We start from the raw sequence: 18,525 nt of genomic DNA, 5'->3' as shown, positions 1-18,525 counted from the left end.
CGGACAGGGTGGTGCTGCAACACTTACTTTTAAGTTTAGCAGAAATATGAAGTCAGGGAAAATCTTACATTTTTAATTATTTATTATATTATTATATTACTTTTTTTTTTTTTTTTTTTAGTTAGGATACAAAGACAGGTAGGAAGTACAATTTTGCTGGAGACCGGCACAGTAATGAATTTACAGAAAAAGAAATGTCGTGATCAGAATGTGTGCTGAAAGTTTTACAAACATAAAGTAAAGGTTTTCAGACTAACCTCACTTCATTAACAAAAATAACTCCTCATTTACAACCAGAAAGACTGCTCCTGTTTTTCCATCACCAAATAAAACTGTTCACCGGAGGAAACAGGAAGTGATGGGATTTGTGGGAAATGTGGCCTTCACAATAAAATGTTCTAATTAAATGTTTATTAGCAAAGGAAGTGAGTCCATATTACTGTATGTTAAATTAGTTTCATACACACGTCCAGTTGTCTATGTGTTGAATTAACATGAATTAAGCAGCATCTAAAGCTTTTATTTTGAAAGGCTGATGTAGTCGTTGTTTCTATATTACAGTCACAGACTTTTTTTTTTGGTAACTTTTATCTCCATGGTTCTTACATTCAATAAATAAATAAAAAAGATGAGAACTAAAATATTTCTGTGATGTGCAGCACAATTATCATCACAGGAAGTGATTACAGATTTATTCCTTTATCATGCAGTGCTTTAAAAAAAAAAGTTTTTCTTTTTGAACTTGCAATTATTTATAATTCCTGCAATTTTAGGCAAAAAAAAACTCGCTTAAAACGTCAAAGATTACATCGACATCTTTTTAGAAAAATCCACTGCAAAATTATTTCATTTTTTTATCGTAAGAAACACAATAAAACACTCAACAAAATCCTGCAGGGACTGTTTAACATCAGAAAAACGGTCTCCCAGTGCATCATGGGAGTTCAAATCATTACATATTTATTCCTTTATCAGGTAGTGATTTAAAAAACAACAACACATTTTTCTTTCTCAACTTGCAAAAAACTCACTTAAAACTCCAAAAATTACATCTTCGATTGCAACAATCACAAAAACGCAAAAAAATCCTGGAGGGACTGATTAATTGTTATTGTGTTGAATGAACATGAATTAAACAGCATTCTAAAGCTCTTATTTTGAAAGGCTGACGTAGTCCTTGTTTCTAGTGTCATGACAACACACCAACTGTCACGTGATCGGCAAAATGAATGATTGATATAGTTGTATGTTCTGTTATGAGCTCTGAGCGGTGAAGAGGGAATATTACGGTGAATTAATGTCGGAAGTTACATTAAAAGGTTTTAATGAGCACATTCCGGAGCGGAACATGGCGCGAGCCCGTACCGGACCAATAAACTGGAAAAAAAAACAAAAAAAAACAAAAAAAAAACAAAAAAAAAAAAGGGAATGGCAAAAGTCGCGAGATCAGCCGTTGCTGTGAACGCGGTCACGCGATCGGAAGTAAAATGCGTCCGACGTCACGACGGTCCTTCTTTCCATTAAACTCAGAAGACCGTTTTTTCTGAACTTTCTTTCTGTCGTCACCGATATTTTATTGTCCGCCGACAAGCTCGTTGGACGAGGCTGAAGCACGTGGAGGCGAAACGGAGCTGCTGCTTCGGCTAATCTGATGCTAACCTCCGAGCTAACGTTAGCTTCTGCTCGATTCATCTTTACGTTTTATTTAGCTCGTTATCTCCCTGATGTTTGCTTCTGCTGCTCTCCGTGAGTTATGTTCGGAGCCACAGTTGTTTTTATTTTTATTGTGATGGATAATAAGTTAAAGAGAAGAAAACGGTCTTTTAGCCGCGGGGCTAATTGCCAGCACGCTACCTTAGCATGCTAGCAGGAGTTGACGTCTCGTTTACGTCGTTGTTCATGAAGTTACAATTATTCCTGTGAATTATTCCCGTGAATTATTCCCATGAATTATTCCCATGAATTATTCCCATGAATTATTCCCATGAATTATTCCTGTGAATTATTCCCGTGAATTATTCCCATGAATTATTCCCATGAATTATTCCTATGAATTATTCCTATGAATTATTCCCGTGAATTATTCCTGTGAATTATTCCCGTGAATTATTCCTGTGAATTATTCCCGTGAATTATTCCTGTGAATTATTCCCGTGAATTATTTATGAATTATTCCTGTGAATTATTCCCATGAATTATTCCTATGAATTATTCCTGTGAATTATTCCCGTGAATTATTCCTGTGAATTATTCCCGTGAATTATTCCCGTGAATTATTCCCATGAATTATTCCCATGAATTATTCCTATGAATTATTCCTGTGAATTATTCCCGTGAATTATTCCTGTGAATTATTCCCGTGAATTATTCCTGTGAATTATTCCTGTGAATTATTCCCGTGAATTATTCCTGTGAATTATTCCCGTGAATTATTCCTATGAATTATTCCTGTGAATTATTCCCGTGAATTATTCCTGTGAATTATTCCCGTGAATTATTCCTGTGAATTATTTATGAATTATTCCCGTGAATTATTCCTGTGAATTATTCCCGTGAATTATTCCTGTGAATTATTCCTGTGAATTATTCCTATGAATTATTCCTGTGAATTATTCCTGTGAATTATTTATGAATTATTCCCGTGAATTATTCCTGTGAATTATTCCCGTGAATTATTCCTATGAATTATTCCCGTGAATTATTCCTGTGAATTATTTATGAATTATTCCCGTGAATTATTCCTGTGAATTATTCCCGTGAATTATTCCTATGAATTATTCCCGTGAATTATTCCCATGAATTATTCCCGTGAATTATTCCTGTGAATTATTCCTATGAATTATTCCTGTGAATTATTCCCGTGAATTATTCCTGTGAATTATTCCTGTGAATTATTCCTGTGAATTATTCCTATGAATTATTCCTGTGAATTATTCCCATGAATTATTCCTGTGAATTATTCCTGTGAATTATTCCTGTGAATTATTCCTATGAATTATTCCTGTGAATTATTCCCATGAATTATTCCTGTGAATTATTCCTGTTCGTAGGAAGCTACAACATGTTTGGAAAATACTTTGTAGTTCAACAAACTTTGAAGGTTTTTCCAGAATCACCAGTTTGAATGCACCGTTTTAGAATTATGACTTTTAATTGATAATTATCAAGTTGTATTATAATAATGCAATAATTTAACTTAATCATTGTATTTCATCTTAAAAATGCAAAAAAACCTCTTTATTAATAATACGACGCCAATCGTTTTTGATCAAGTGCACGTCTACAAAAATATATATATATATATAAAACACTACATACAAAATAAAAGTAAGTGTGATGATTTACACAGTTAACAAACAGCAAAGTTGTTTAAAATCAAATATAAATCCAAATCCAAAATCCATCACACAACAATAACACCGTTGTCTGTTTTTATTGTTTGTTTAAATATATATATATATATATATATATATATAAAAAAACAAATTTGCACTATTGTTTAGTTAGTTTTAATTTAATTTAATTATTCTATTTTATTTTATTGTACATACTGTACATTTTTATATTTAATATTTTTTTTACTGTTTTATTTCTTTCCTGTATCTATAATGCTGCTGTAGCGAAAACAATTCCCCCTTGGGGATTAATAAAGTATCTATCTATCTATCTATCTATCTATCTATCTAATCTATCTAATCTATCTAATCTATCTAAGCTCCTTATTTACAGTTAACAGGTGTACCTTAACATGAATATAACATTAAAGCCTTTTGCATTCATTTAGATATTTCAAAGCCAACAAAAGGATATATATCTTCTTTTTTCAAAACTGTCCAAACTATCCGACTGAAACATTTGTCTCATCTGGACACTTTATTTATTTATTTATTGTAAAACTTAAACAGCCCAACTACAGTGATTAACACTAAATGTAAAGGAACCTTTTTAATATGAATTTAATTATATTATATTTTGTGTTCAGGACTGAATCCTAAATACATCAGATAAAAGTTAAAATCAGTACTTTTTCTTTACAGGTGACAGAAGAAAGGAGGAAAGCCGTCACTTTGCCACCACAGAGGAAAAATGGACTCTTTGAAAAAGGTGAGAAAATATTATTATATATAATGTTATCTTGTAAATAGGACTGCTTATTAGTTAAACTGTGTGCAGCTGCTGTTATACTGCCGTGGGGAGTATAGTGTGAGTTACAGATTGCAGAAAGTCATGTAGATTTTAAGGCTAATGGTGCTGATGGACAACAGCTTGGTGCACCACCACAAACTAAGGCTCTGGGCATTATTTTGAATATTCAAATAGTCTTCCAAAAATATCCCACGTTTTTGCACCTAAAAATGTTCTGCCGGCCGCCATTAAACAACATAAACAGAAGGAACAGCGTTGCTACCAGACTGCGGAGCTTTGCACATAAAACTGTGTGCCACCACGTTGCAAACAGCAGAAACGTGCAAACTCTACTCTTTATTTATTTTTGAAGGAGTTCACGTGCAACTTTCTGACGGCTGAAGTCGTCTTTGCATGTTTTCCCCACATTCATACCGTAGTTTTACCTGCAACGCTCTGGACCCCCTGAAAGCAGAGTGATCTTTTTCTGCCTGTTATTTAATGAAGACTTGGCAGGCAGCTTTTAGGCACATTACCGCCACCTTCTGACGGCAATGACGCATTACAACCAAGAACGATAGTCACGTATATTAATTGATTTTGGAGATTCAATCGACTATTTGAAATTCATGCCCACATCCCTACGAGCAACTTGTACCAACTGAAGACTGGTCCTTGCCACTCATCTTTGTGTGAAATATTTATAGTTCAATTATTTATTTAATTTAATTTAATTTGTTTTGGTGTATATAGTCTGTGTGTGTGTAGTTATTCATTGCTCTTAATTTTTTCTAAAATAATAATTATTGTGTGCACCTTTTTGTTTTTCTATGCTGCTGTGACGACTAATAAAGTCTAAATCTAATCTAATTTTACATCTGCATCTGTTTTTGTCTTTGTCTGTCGCCATAGAAATGCAAAACCAAAACCGGAGTGACACCTCAGCACTTTAAGGACGAGGATGAAGCGCTGCCAACAGCAGCAAACACAGAGAAAGGACATAGTTGTGATCAGTGTGGGAAAACTTTTCACTCTACGTCAATTCTGAACGTTCACAAGCGCACCCACACCGGAGAGAAACCGTACAGCTGTGAACAGTGCGGGAAGGCTTTTACTCAGATGTGTCACTTAAAATCTCATCAAATCATCCACAGTGGAGTGAAACCACACGGCTGTGAACTGTGCGGGAGGAGTTTCGCCCATAAGCGTGATTTAAAAAAGCATCATCTCATCCACAGCGGAGTCAAACCCTTCAGCTGTGAGCTGTGCGGGAAGAGTTTTACTTTGAAGGAATACGTTAAAAAACATCATCTCGTCCACAGCGGCGTGAAACCGCATAAGTGTCAGCAGTGCGGGAAGAGTTTCGCTGTCGTTAAACATTTAAAATCCCATCAACTCGTCCACAGCGGCGTCAAACCGCACAAGTGCGAGCAGTGCGGGAAGACTTTTACTCAGTTGGGTAGCTTGAAAACACATCGTCTCATCCACCGGGGAGTGAAACCGTACAGCTGTGGTGGGTGTGGGAAGTCCATGACGACGATGAGCGCTCTTCAAAAACATCAACGCTTCCACAGCGGAGTGAAACCGTACAGCTGTGGTGAGTGCGGGAAGTCTTTTACTTCGCTGGACAACGTGAGGAAGCACCAGCTCATCCACAGCGGGGTGAAGGCATTCAGCTGTGAGCAGTGCGGGAAGAGTTTCGCTCGGACGAGTGTCCTCAAAAGACATCAACTCCTCCACACCGGCGTTAAACCGCACAGCTGTGCGCAGTGCGGGAAGTCTTTTACCATCAAAGGAAGCTTACAGAAACACGAACGCACCCACGCCGGAAGCAAACCGCACTCCTGTGAGCTTTGCGGGAAAACCTTCACCCAACGAGGTTCCTTTAACAGACACCTACGCAAGCACACCGGACACGACACGTGCCGCTGCGATATCTGTGGCCAATTGTTCGCGAAGTACTCGGCTTTAAAAGCCCATAAAGTTACCCACGTTGGCGAGACGCCGCTCCAGTGGGTCGAAAGCGATAAGAGGTTTAAATTTCCCCTCAAACAAGACAAAAGATCGCCGCCGGAGGGAGACCACGCAAGTGAAGTCACTGTGAGGTAGGAAACAGCGTCATGTCCGTAAAAGTGTGGAAAGTAAGTTTGAATGTTTATCTGTACTGTGAAATTTATTGGAATGTTTTTGTAGGTTTAACCCAACAATTAAGAACAACTCTGTATTTGTTATCGGCTCCAGTGATCCAAACCTGGATTTTCTGGACAATTTCAGATTCAATATTTTACCTGTTTTGAAATACCATTTTATTTGGCTGGTTGTTGTTTGCTAACAGGTTTTGCAGTTTCCTTGCAGTGTAATGTTGCAATTATACAACAAGTTACAGACTCAATGAAATACTGTGTTAGTTTGGTCACCATTTCCATGGCAACACATGGGGGTATTACTAAGAACTGAAAAACAATCAGTCGCGTCAGTAGACTCTTATGTAACGTACGCAATGTTTACTACTCCTCAAAGTAGTCCAACCCTTAGCAACCACCTAGCAACAGAGAGCTCAGCTAGCTCAGTCTGGTTGTAATTAAGATATCTGATGAAAAAAAGATATCGCCGTATCCTTATTTTTCTCGGAGTTTAAAGATAACGCGGGTCTCTGGGCACCGCCGGCCGTGAGACAAGTGCAACACCGGACAAAAGAGATACAGCTTGATAATCATGAAGTTACATCATGTAAATTATGGCTTCCACTGTCATTTTGTATCTTTTGTTTTAGATGTGCAACGGTGAAGGAGGAGCCGATTCTCACCCCTGTCGTCGCCGGGCCAGACGAAAGTCGTCAGTCACCACTGCATGTTGCCATGACGACACGGGAGAGGAACCATTTCAGTGCCGACGCCATGAGAGAAACTGCCCGTCCTCTGGTCGTCACTCACGTTATAAATGTGATCCCGCTGAGCAGGATTCAGGCACCCGTGACCTATGTGATCATTTAGAGGAGAAAACATTCCCATCCAACCTTTTGTTTTTGTTACAATACAGGAAGTACAGTCAGCTACCAGATGCCAAAATACTACACAGCAGTTTTAGATGCCGGCTTTTGAGCTGTGCACTGATAACAAGCTGGCTGGTCCCTCTCCTCTATCATCCGGACGATGCGGCATCCCAAGATTTCCAAAAAGAATTTCCAAAACTTAGGACAGTTTTCCACTTCACCTCAGTCCATCTTGAAATGAGCCTCGGCGTCCAGAGAAGGCGGAAACATTTCTAGATCATGTTTATAAATGTTTTCTTCTTTGCGTGTGTAAACTTTTTAACCTGCATTAGTGGAAGCGTCGACTACCTGTTAATAAACGATGGTTTTCAGGAGTGCTCCTGAGCCCTGGCAGTGATTTCCACCACAGATTTCAGATTGTTTTATTGCCTCCTGAAGGCCCTGAAGATCACGGATGTACAATATTGGTTTTCGGTTTTGTCCCTTTCGATTTTTGGGGATTTTCAGATGTCTGATTATGAACCGTAGATGATGAAACCACCGAATTCTATTTAATTTTACTTGAGGAACATTATTCTTAGATTGTTGCACTATTTGCCCACACAGTCTTTCACAGTGATGAACCTCTCACCATCTTCCCTGCTGAGACTCTGCCTCTCCAGGATTGTTTTTTCATAAAACAATGAAATTTCTGTTAAAACATCTGATATTATTGTCTTTGTTCGATTTTCAATTAAATAGGAATTTACATGATTTGCAAATCATCACATTCGGTTTTTATTTCATTTTACACAGCGTCCCAACAACAGGGTTGTATATTTAGTTTCAGATTCATAAAACTGATGCATTCAAGCTAAAAACAAGAGCGACAAATATTTAATGGAAAAAATGGCCTCAGATAAGTGCATTATAAAGGGCCGAGCACCAAAGGTGCAAAAGCCCTAATGTTGTCCTTATTTTTCTCTGCAAAGAACTGCATTTTTGGAGGCTTTATCATATTGGGGCGGCACAGTAGTTAGCATTGTCGCCTCACAGCAAAAAAGGTTCAGGGTTCGAATCCAGTCCTGGGCATTTCTGTGCGGAGTTTGCATGTTCTCCCTGTGCTTGCGTGGGTTCTCTCCGGGTTCTCCGGCTTCCTCCCAACACCCAAAAACATGCACCTCAGGTTAGATGGCGCCGCGCTAGTGGCAGCCTGCCGCAGCAGCTCCCCCCCGAGATGCTGCTGTAGCGAAAAAATTTCCCCTCGGGGATTAATAGAGTACATATAAAATAAATAAACATAAAATAAATGTTCAAAAACTCATGAAAGTTGGTACACACATCTCTGCCGGTGAAAAATGCCCTATTCTAGTGGAGTCGTGAGTGGGCGTGGCCAAATGTGTATCACACCGAGATGTACAAAAAAGTTACATTGCACCATGCAACTCAATAGGAAGTCCGCCATTTTTAATTTATTCACCATTTTTGGTGATTCACATGTTGTACTTTAACGAACCCCTCCTCGGGATTTTGTTGGACCAACTTGAAATTGAGTCTGTGTACTCTAAACAGAACTCAAATAAAAATAAAAATCCCCCAAAAGAGACTTATTTTTTTATTTTTTATATTTCAGACAACATGCAGTGACGCATGGCAGTGGTCCACTGGTTAGAGCAGTTGCCTCACAGTGAGAAGTAACCTGAGGCATGCATGTCAGTTCATAAAAAGTTCATACTCCAAAAAGTGAGAAAAAAGTCATCCAAATTATTCAAAGAAAAGTCACATTGAGTTTGTGCACTCTGAACATGTTTGGAATTAAAAGTTATCAGAATAATGTGTTTCCGTCGCGGTGTGCCCGTGGCGTGGCGGTTCAAAAAAAGACTTCAAATTGTTTTTAAAGTCATGAATAAGGGGGATCAAACCCAAACCTTCCAGTTAAGAGGCAGCAGTTCTAACCACTGTACCATCTGTCTTCCTCACAGTTAAATAGCATTATAACAAACCTTCGGCTTACTGCAACCTATCTCTTCATCGGACACAAATATTCATTCAAATGCGACCAAAATTGTCGCAGACATTCTTTGGATAGTAGATGTACGTGTTTTCAAAGGGGGTCTGCAGTGATATTAAATATCTATATCACTTTGCACATGCGTCAGGCACCAAATGTCATGAGTTTCTGAAGATGTTAAAGCCGCCAAAAATAGCAATTTTTTTTAAAGAAGAATAAGGAACGAGATTGAGAAAAAAATTATAACTGCAAGGGGGAATATGTGGACCCTCGCGTGCTGCCCCGACCCGCTGCAGCCCCGACGTGCAGCGTGCGAGGGCCGCATACCACTGCTTTCAGTTTTAATCATTACTATTATCGTCATTTAAACCAGTTATGAAACTATCACCCTGAAACTACGCACTCCGGTACGGTAGGTGGCGGTATGCCAAGAAGAAGACGTGAATGACAAACGTCGCGAGATCAGCCGTTATTGTGAGCGAAGTCATGATACCGGAAGTAGAACGTGTCCGACGGGGGAGGAGGAGGTGGGGTCATCCTGAACTCCGCCGACGGTTTGTAGCCTTAGCTGTCCAAAGCTAACCGTCAAGTTAACGTTGGCCTCGTTGTCTCCCGGATGTTGTCTTCTTCTGCTGCTCTGCCTGAGTTCTGTTCGGATACAGCTGGTTTATATTGTGACAGAAAACAAGTTCAGAGAAGCAGGAAGTCTTTAGCCGCGGGCTAAGCGCTAGCAGCTAACTTAGCATGCTAATGGACGTTAACGTGTTGTTTCCGTCGTATTTCTGACGACAAAAATCGTCACTAAAATGTTTTCAACCTGCTCGTAGAAAGCTACAACAGAAGGGTCTGTTCCTGCAGGTGGGGTTATTAAGTGTGTGAGCTGGAAGCTGAGCAGCTAAATTAGCAATTCTCATTATATTAGCACATAATGCTGAGAACCATCGCCAACTAATACACCGATAGAACCAACGTGAGAGTTTTATTTTCCACCAGGAGGAATGAATTAATTACATACAGATGTGATTTGTGTATAGTATATCCAGTGGGCCATTGGCCATGAGTGTGCATCTTAGTTTTTGTCTACAGTATTTATTGACTATTCAGGGAAGCCTTGCTACACACACATACTGTATGTTTTGGTAATTAAGACTTAATGTAAGGAAATATTTTCATATGAATTTAAAGGGGTAACATCATATTGTGTTTAGGATTGAAGCCCAAATAGATCAAACAGTTTAAATTTGAACTGTTCTGTGGCTCCTGAACATAAAACAGCTGCAGACTAATAAAGATGTGATGTTCCAGGTGACTGGTGGGATTAAAGGTGTCGGAGGGAAGGAGGAAAGTCCTCATTGTGTCTCGGCTCAGCCGCTGCAGAGGAAAAATGGACTCTTCCAAGACGGTGAGAAAATATAATTATATGTAATAAGATCTGCATCACAGGGCTGCTTGTTATTTAAAGTGTGTGCTGTACATGACATGATGTTAAACTGCAGTTATAGCTCCGACTGACTGGTTGTTTTGTTTGGCTGTGATATTATATCCATCCTTGTGTGAAAGATTTGTAGGTTAAGCTTGTTTGCACGATCGCGCCGACTCACTCGCATCTGTATTTGTCTTTGTTTGTCGCCAAAGAAACGTAAAAGCAAAAACAGAGAGTGCCCGGAGGACGAAGCTCCGCCAACAGCAGCAAACACAGATGAAGGACATAGTTGTGATCAGTGTGGGAAAACTTTTTGTTCCTCGCCGATTCTAAATGTTCACAAGCGCACCCACACCGGAGAGAAACCGTACAGCTGTGAACAGTGTGGGAAAGTTTTTACACGGAAGCATACCTTAATATCCCATCGACTCATCCACAGTGACATTAAACCGTACGGCTGCGAGCAGTGCGGGAAGACGTTTACCAAGGTGTGTAACTTAAAAACACATCAACTCATCCACAGTGGAGCTAAACCGCACAAGTGTGAGCTGTGTGGGAAGTCTTTTACCGTGATGAGCTACTTAAAAACACATCAGCTCATTCACAGCGGAGTTAAATCCCACCGATGTGAAGATTGTGGGAAGTCGTTTAACCGGCTGGAAACCTTAAAAGCGCATCGGCAGATCCACAGCGGAGTTAAACCGCATGGCTGCGAGCAGTGCGGCAAAACTTTTACATATAAAAGAAATTTATTGAGTCATCAACTCACCCACTCAGGACAGAAACCGCACCGCTGTGACCTCTGTGGAAAAACTTTCAGCCAACAAGGGTCCCTTAAGACGCACCGACGCAAGCACACCGGAGAGGACGTGTACTGTTGTGAAGAGTGTGGCAGATTTTTTACAGTGTACTCGGCTTTCAAAAATCACAAAGATAGCCACATTGGAGAGACTGTAAAAGTGTGACCGCTGCGATAAGACTTTTATATTTTTATTCTGCCTTAAATAACACCGAGGGATCCACACCGGAGATCTCACTCACTATGAGGTACGTCTGAATAAAAATATGGAAGTGGTTCTACGTGTTTTAGCAATTTTTTTTGCAGTTTTTCGGTGATTGTTGTGTTAATAAATATTTTGATTTTGTGGCGGATTTTCTCAGATTGCAGAGATTTAAGTGAGTTTTTTGTGTAAAATTGCAGGGATTCAAAAATATTGTAAGTTGAGAAACAAAAAAGTCCAGATTTGATCATAGTGGTTTAAATACAACTTTCTATACAAAAAAAAAACATTAAACGTTAAAATAGATTTTAAAAAGAATATAGATCTTGTTTTTCACTGATTGATGTAAACTAGACGGAGTTTCCCAAAAGTGTTGGTGTGTTGCTACTGATGATGCAATAAGCAGAATATATGTTTGAATTCCATGTTTCAAACGTTCACGCTCGTGATGGGAAACAGCTGATCGGTCGAGTTCAACATGTCGTTTTTACAGAAGCTTTTTATTTGAGTTAAAAAGGACAGATTCAGGTTGTATTTGTCTGATTTGGAAGGTTTCGCCTGTTAGACAGAATAAATGTTTATCTGTCAGGGAGGATCAATACGTTGCGATTAATGATCAATAAACTGCACACAATATATCGCAGTTCATTCTGTTGTGTTCTCGTTAAATTAATGTATTTAACGACATTAAAACATCTGGTAAAATTCTAAATAACATCTGCACAGATGTGACAGTCTTCTGTTTTTATCAGCAGTTGAAAATTGTCCTGTACTTTTTTTCTTCCTTTGTATTTTACTATTCATTAATGTTTTAAGTTTATTAATTGAAAAGATTGCACATTGAAAACCTTCTGTCTCAAGTCAAAAACCTCCAGCTGAGTTGGGCGTAGTGGGCGGGGCATGCGCTGTGACGGGAGTTTCTATTGGTGGATTGACTTCAGCAACGTTTTATGACTTGTGACCAAAGGTTTTAATTTGCAGCCAAGAAGTCGAGTTTCAGAAGCAAAATTCTTCATTCTGACCAAAACTAACAAAACTGTAAAGAGCAAATTTGTTTACAACTCAAATAATTTAATTTTCAGTTTAATTCTCGGCTGACGTCTGCTTTTAATCAGCGCCTCCTCCTCCTCCTCCTCTCTCCTCCTGCCTCCTCCTCCTCCTCCGCTGCGGTCACCGGACGAAGTTAACGGAAGTTGAAGCACCCGGTTTCGGCCGAGCTGCTGTCGGTTTTATGGCCTCGGTGATCCGAAAGGTAAATATGAAGCTAACGTTAGCCTCAGTTCAACTGGTGTTGTTTGGCTCTTAATGTCCCGGATGTTCTCTGCTGCTGCTGCTCTCCCCGAGCTAACCGCTAGCGAGCTAACGGAAGCTAACGTGTTGTTTACGTCGTGTTTATGAACACCAACATCTCCATTAAAGGTTTTCCTCGTGTTCGCAGAAAGCTGCGACAGAAGGATCTTTTTCTGCAGGTGGGAATTATTAAGTGTGTGAGCTGTAAACTAAGCAGCTAAGTTAGCAGGCTAGGCTACATCAGGCCACAGACAAGGACCGGAAGTAGGCCTTAACGTCCCGCGTGGTGGGTCAGAATACATTTGATTAATCAGGTACTCACCGAATATTAACACATAGCAAGAGATTTGTAACCTTTAATGGAGCAATATATTGATAAAGCACATAGTGCAGTGAACCAGTGTACAGATGGTAATACAACTAAATCTAATTTCAACGTGGACTAATGAATAAATAACAGTTGTGATTTTGTGCATCGCTTGCATGACGTCAGAACCAGTTTTAGGATTTCTTCTTCCTGAAAGAGCAGCGTTGTCCAGCAATCTACCATCTTACATTTTACTGGCAGTAACAGACACCATAATCCAAAGTTATTCATTTTATACATGCAAAAATGTGAAAAGAGAAAATACACATCATTATTCTTCTAACTACACATCAACATCAGAGGTTTTTCCTGGTTCAAAATGAGGCGGAGGTGGTGACTTGAGCAGGTTTTTAGAAGCAACATATTTGAGGACTTCTGTTATTTACATTCTTTAAGAAAAGATGTTGAAGTGTGTTAATCTACAGTGAAAAAAAGAAACGTCTGAAATGTTGCTCTGGCAGTGTAGTTGAACATCAATACAACATAAAAGCCTTCATTTAAACATGTCAAAGCCCAACAACATGATTTTATCTTGTTTTCAGATCATTTGACATGATAACACCTGCAGTTTTTTTTAATTCTAGTTAGAGATTGAAATGTTTTAATTTCATTGTTGTGTTCATGAAGTGTTTTGTCCACAACTTTTTGTAAAAAGTTTCTAGGAAAAGCAATAGTTTTATTTATTTATTATTTTTCAACGTTATTTTTTGATGCTACAGGTCCCGTCTGAAGGAGGAAGGAAAGTCAACCGCCACCGAGGAAAAATGAACTCCTCGAAAAAGGTGAGAAAATAACTTAAAATGGTACAAGCTGATGCACAAGACTGCTTATTATTAAAAGTGTGTGCAGCACATGAGATGCCGTTATACATTCAGGTCACGAAGCTCCAACTCAACATGTAAATGCTGCTATGTCTGATGTGTGTTTTGTTTTTGGCTGTTATCACTATATGGATGTAGAGGACATGTTAGCGGTTGGTTTATAAAATCACTGTTTAATCATTATATTTAACCTTTGTGTTTTCTTCGTGGACACAATACGAGAGCTGCGTAGTCCTATAATGGAAAATGTATCAACATTTCTTTGTCAAACCTTAGCAGTTTTTTTTATTATTATTATTTATGGTCAATAGACCTAATTTTTATGAAATCTTTAGTAATTTCTTGATGGATTATCACAGACTGGTTTCATATTTTAATTGGGGTGAAACCATTTCATATTTTTTCAGGATGAAACCATTTCCTATTTTTTCTCGTTAGGGCCCGAGTACCAAAGGTGGACACCTGTGTCACACCGAGATGCACAAAAAAGTTACATTGCACCATTACATCAACTCGACAGGAAGTCCGCCATTTTGAATTTAGTTGCCATTTTGGGCGATTCGCAGGTGTTGTACTTTAACGAACTCCTACGGATTTTGTCGGACCGACTTGAATTTTTTTCTGTGCAGTTAACATGTTTGGGATTAGAAGTTATCAAAAGAGTGTGTGTGTGTGTGTGTGTGTGTGTGTGTGTGTGTGTGTGTAACTTCCTGGCCGACATTTCACCTTTAAGTGACAATTGCAGTTTTTAGTTTCAACAACATTCTTCGTATGAATCGTACAGATCAAAGAGTTTTTAAGAAGAAGGGGATGAATATCAGTCCTGGTTGGTAACTGTGGTTCTTACCAATGAGGAACTTGTACCAAATGGCTTGCCAGACATCCTTGTGAGACTTGTAGGATAAGATTGTTCCACGAATGCATTTCACTTACTGCCTGTTTGTGTCTTTGTCTGTTGTCATAGGAACATGAAAGAAAAAACGGAGTGAAACATGAGTTCCCTCAGGAGGATGACGGAGCTCCCCCAACAACAGCAAACCAAGATAAACCAATGAGTCATTTACAATCTCATGAACGCATCCACAGTGGAGATAAACCACACAGCTGTGATCAGTGTGGGAAATCTTTTAATCGAATGAGCCATTTAAAAAGTCATCAACTCATCCACAGTGGAGTTAAACCACACAGCTGTGATCAGTGTGGGAAATCTTTTCATCGAATGAGCTATTTAAAAAGTCATCAACTCATCCACAGTGGAGTTAAAGCATACAGCTGTGATCAGTGTGGGAAATCTTTTACACAGCTGGCTAAGTTAAAAAGTCATCAACTCATCCACAGTGGAGTTAAACCATACACCTGTGATCAGTGTGGGAAGAGTTTTAGTGATATGGGTTATTTAAAAATTCACCAGCTCATCCACAGTGGAGAAAAACCACACACCTGTGATCAGTGTGGGAAGAGTTTTAGTCAGATGCGTCATTTAAAAAATCACCAGCTCATCCACACTGGAGAAAAACCACACACCTGTGATCAGTGTGGGAAGAGTTTTTCTGATAGGTCTTCTTTTAGAAGACATTATCTCATCCACAGTGAAGTTAAACGATACACCTGTGATCTGTGTGGGAAGTCTTATAACCGTGCGAGTGCCTTTAAAATTCATCAACTCAACCACAGTGGAGTTCAACCATACAGCTGTGGTCAGTGTGGAGAGTCTTTTAATCACATGAGTACCTTAAAATGTCATCAAATCATCCATAGTGGAGTGAAACCATACAGCTGTGATCAGTGTGGGAAGAGTTTTTCTGAGAGGTCTTCTCTGACAAAGCATCATGTCATCCACAGTGAAGTTAAACCATACGCCTGTGATCTGTGTGGGAAGTCTTTTAAACGCGCGGGTACCTTTAAAAGGCATCTTTTCATCCACAGTGAAGTTAAACCACACACCTGTGATCTGTGTGGGAAGTCTTTTAGTCTGATGAGTCGTTTAAAAAGGCATCAACTCATCCACAGTGGAGCTAAAGCATACAGCTGTGATCAGTGTGAGAAGAGTTTTACTCTGCAGAATCAGTTAAAAACTCACAAACTCACCCACTCCGGAGAGAGACCGTACCACTGTGACCACTGTGACAAGACTTCTACATCTTCAGGTTCCCCTAATCGACACAAAAAGATCCACACCAGAGAGATACCATTCAGCTGCAGTCACTGTGAGGTATGTAAAAATATTGTCTTTCTAAAAGTTTTGAAATTATTTTGAATCTTGATTTTTTTTTTTTTTTTAACCAGATCAGTTTTGAATATTCAATGGTGTTCTGAGGTCTTTTGAAACATTTTCTTTTAAGTTTAGCCAGACTATTTACAACAACTCCCATCAGTGTTATTATGTGAGGGCGTCATCAGCTCTACTTTTAAGTAAAGGTAGTGCGACGGATCCAAACCTCTGTTTCAGGAATCTAAAACATGTCTTCCTTTTTCTGTCAATAATTCGGTTCAATTTCAGTTCCAATTCAGGACTATTTTTTTTAACACCCTTGTTGGCTGACTCACGAGGAGTCATGACAATTTAGCTTTCTGTTGTTCGGGAAAAGTTTTGCAGTTGCTTTAAATGTGTAATTTGGCGTGTCATAAATGCATGAAGGAAATACACATCTTTATAAGGAAAATATTTTAAAAACAGAAGTATATTGAAGTGCAAAAACAAATTCCCATAGAGTGAGTAAACTTTCCTGTTGCACATTCAAACAGTATATATTTAAAGTAAGCAACCCTAGTATTGCTGGAGCGTTAGAGCAGGGGTGCTTCACACATTTAAGTTATTCCAAAGCAGCGGTTGGCTGAGTGTTCAGTGCCGATAGGATGGTCGGGTTACAGCTATCGGTGGGCGGGACGTAGTATCGTCGGATTATTTTCAGATGGACCTCCAGAAAACTAATAAGAAGGAGTGACTTTAGCCAACAACACCGAGATAACTGATGGACACATTTTATTCACTTTGGATTTGATGAGAGAAGTTGAATGGGAGTCTATGGAGCCGGAGGCTTTTTGGAGACGACCTCTAGTGGCACTCGCTGGTATTGCAGCTGAAGACACTTCTGGATCAGAACCATTTTACAGACCTGAAGCTACGAACTCTTTTAAACACCATGTGAGTTTAACACGTAGATGCAGTTTAAACCCCGACAGCATTGCTCTTGCTGCACAAGTGATGCTTTACTTCATAAGCTGAATGTTTTAATTCAAACTGTAAAAATGTCCTCTGATATTGAGACAGCTGCTCCTCATTTCATGTAAGGCATTATTAAATGTTGCAGGAAACCCTGACATCCACTGATTTTGTGTATCTCTTTTGTTTAGAAGCAGAGCATTGCAGGTGCACAAATCCACACGGGAAAGAAATTGTTCAAGAGCCGACACTGTGAGAAAAGCTTCTCGACCTCTGGTAATCACACACGACATGAAGGTGTTCACACCGGAGAGGATTCAGACACCTGTGACCTACGAGATCACGCAGAGGAGAAATCCTCCTCATCCTTAGATGGCAGGAAGACGCACAATGTCGCCCAAAGAGAGCAAAGATCCTCTTCTGGTGTCGAAGTCACACTTTAAAAAACTTGAGATCAGGCTTCACAGAGTTCAGACTTAAACTCTTGTGAAGTGTCTCAGCTAATGTCACACTTGTGTTGTCTTTATTAATCTTTCTGTTTCTGAGGTCTGGTGAGATGACTGTAATTTTTGGAGTATATTGTGAGATATTAGATTGTAAGTTTATTTTTTTTTTTAATGCTGCTCATGTGGTGATTCGTTTGTTGAAGCAAGGGTGGAGAAACCCGGTTAAATTGGAGTATTACATGGAGGGTATGATAGTCGATCTTTTTAATCCAAAAACCAAAAGTAGTTTTGATGCATGGACAACCCTGTTACCAACAAAAAGTTGGGACGCTGCGTAAAATGTAAATAAAAACAGAATGCAATGATTTGCAAATCACATAAACCCATATATAAATGGAAATAAACAAAAGACAACATATCAAAAGTTGAAACTGATCGATTTGATTGTTTTATGAACAATATCAGCTGATTTTGTATTTGATGGCAGCAACACGTTTTCAAAAAGTTGGAACGGGGCAACAAAAGACTGGAACAGTTGTGTAACGCAAAAAAAACAAAAAACATCTGTTGGAACATCTCATAACTAATTAGGTTAATTGGCATCAGATCAATAACGTGAAGATGAAATGGAAAACTGTCCTGTGATCTGACCAATCAAAATCTAAGATTCTTTTTCTATAATATGTTTTCTTGTTGACTTTTATTTGTTTAATTTTATGCCTTTTATCTGTTCTTACGCATCTAATTTCTTTTCTGTATTTTTAAATGCTGCTTTATATCTGTTTTTATTGTGAAACACTGCATGTCATTTTCTTGCTGTAAAGCCCTTTGAGCTGAATTTCCTGTATAAAAGGTGCTTTACAAATAAAGTTTATTATTATCATTATTAAATAAAATGGGATGTGGG

General features: G+C 38.9%; 2 protein-coding genes across 4 annotated transcripts; both read left to right on the top strand.

Annotated features, from left to right (window-relative positions):
* The first annotated feature begins 1,470 nt into the window (after nt 1-1,470).
* On the top strand, nt 1,471-17,958 carry LOC138213823 (zinc finger protein 493-like). The gene is made up of 8 exons (XM_069175104.1): nt 1,471-1,746; nt 4,038-4,104; nt 5,038-6,230; nt 6,899-7,116; nt 12,647-12,783; nt 13,908-13,970; nt 14,974-16,221; nt 17,364-17,958. The coding sequence occupies exons 2-8, from the start codon at nt 4,087-4,089 to the stop codon at nt 17,613-17,615; spliced, it is 3,129 nt and encodes a 1,042-aa protein (XP_069031205.1). The 5' UTR covers nt 1,471-1,746; nt 4,038-4,086; the 3' UTR covers nt 17,616-17,958.
* LOC138213815 (zinc finger protein 430-like) lies at nt 9,600-11,675 on the top strand. Of its 3 annotated transcripts, none has more exons than XM_069175095.1 (3): nt 9,600-9,661; nt 10,413-10,509; nt 10,743-11,675. In XM_069175095.1, exons 2-3 carry the CDS (start codon nt 10,492-10,494, stop codon nt 11,493-11,495), a joined length of 771 nt encoding a protein of 256 aa, XP_069031196.1. In that variant the 5' UTR covers nt 9,600-9,661; nt 10,413-10,491; the 3' UTR covers nt 11,496-11,675. The 3 variants fall into 3 exon arrangements, with proteins under 3 accessions (XP_069031196.1, XP_069031197.1, XP_069031195.1); XM_069175096.1 differs by lacking the exon at nt 9,600-9,661 and adding an exon at nt 9,669-9,965; XM_069175094.1 differs by lacking the exon at nt 9,600-9,661 and having other exon boundaries at nt 9,669-10,509.
* Nucleotides 17,959-18,525: the final 567 nt, after the last annotated feature.

This window comes from Embiotoca jacksoni, unplaced genomic scaffold (genome assembly GCF_022577435.1).
Source record: "Embiotoca jacksoni isolate LCO1_2020_lvr unplaced genomic scaffold, fEmbJac1.0.p SCAF_64, whole genome shotgun sequence".
NCBI lineage: Eukaryota > Metazoa > Chordata > Actinopteri > Embiotocidae > Embiotoca > Embiotoca jacksoni.
Note: the sequence above shows the minus strand (reverse complement) of the source record. Positions and strands in the feature narration are given on the sequence as shown.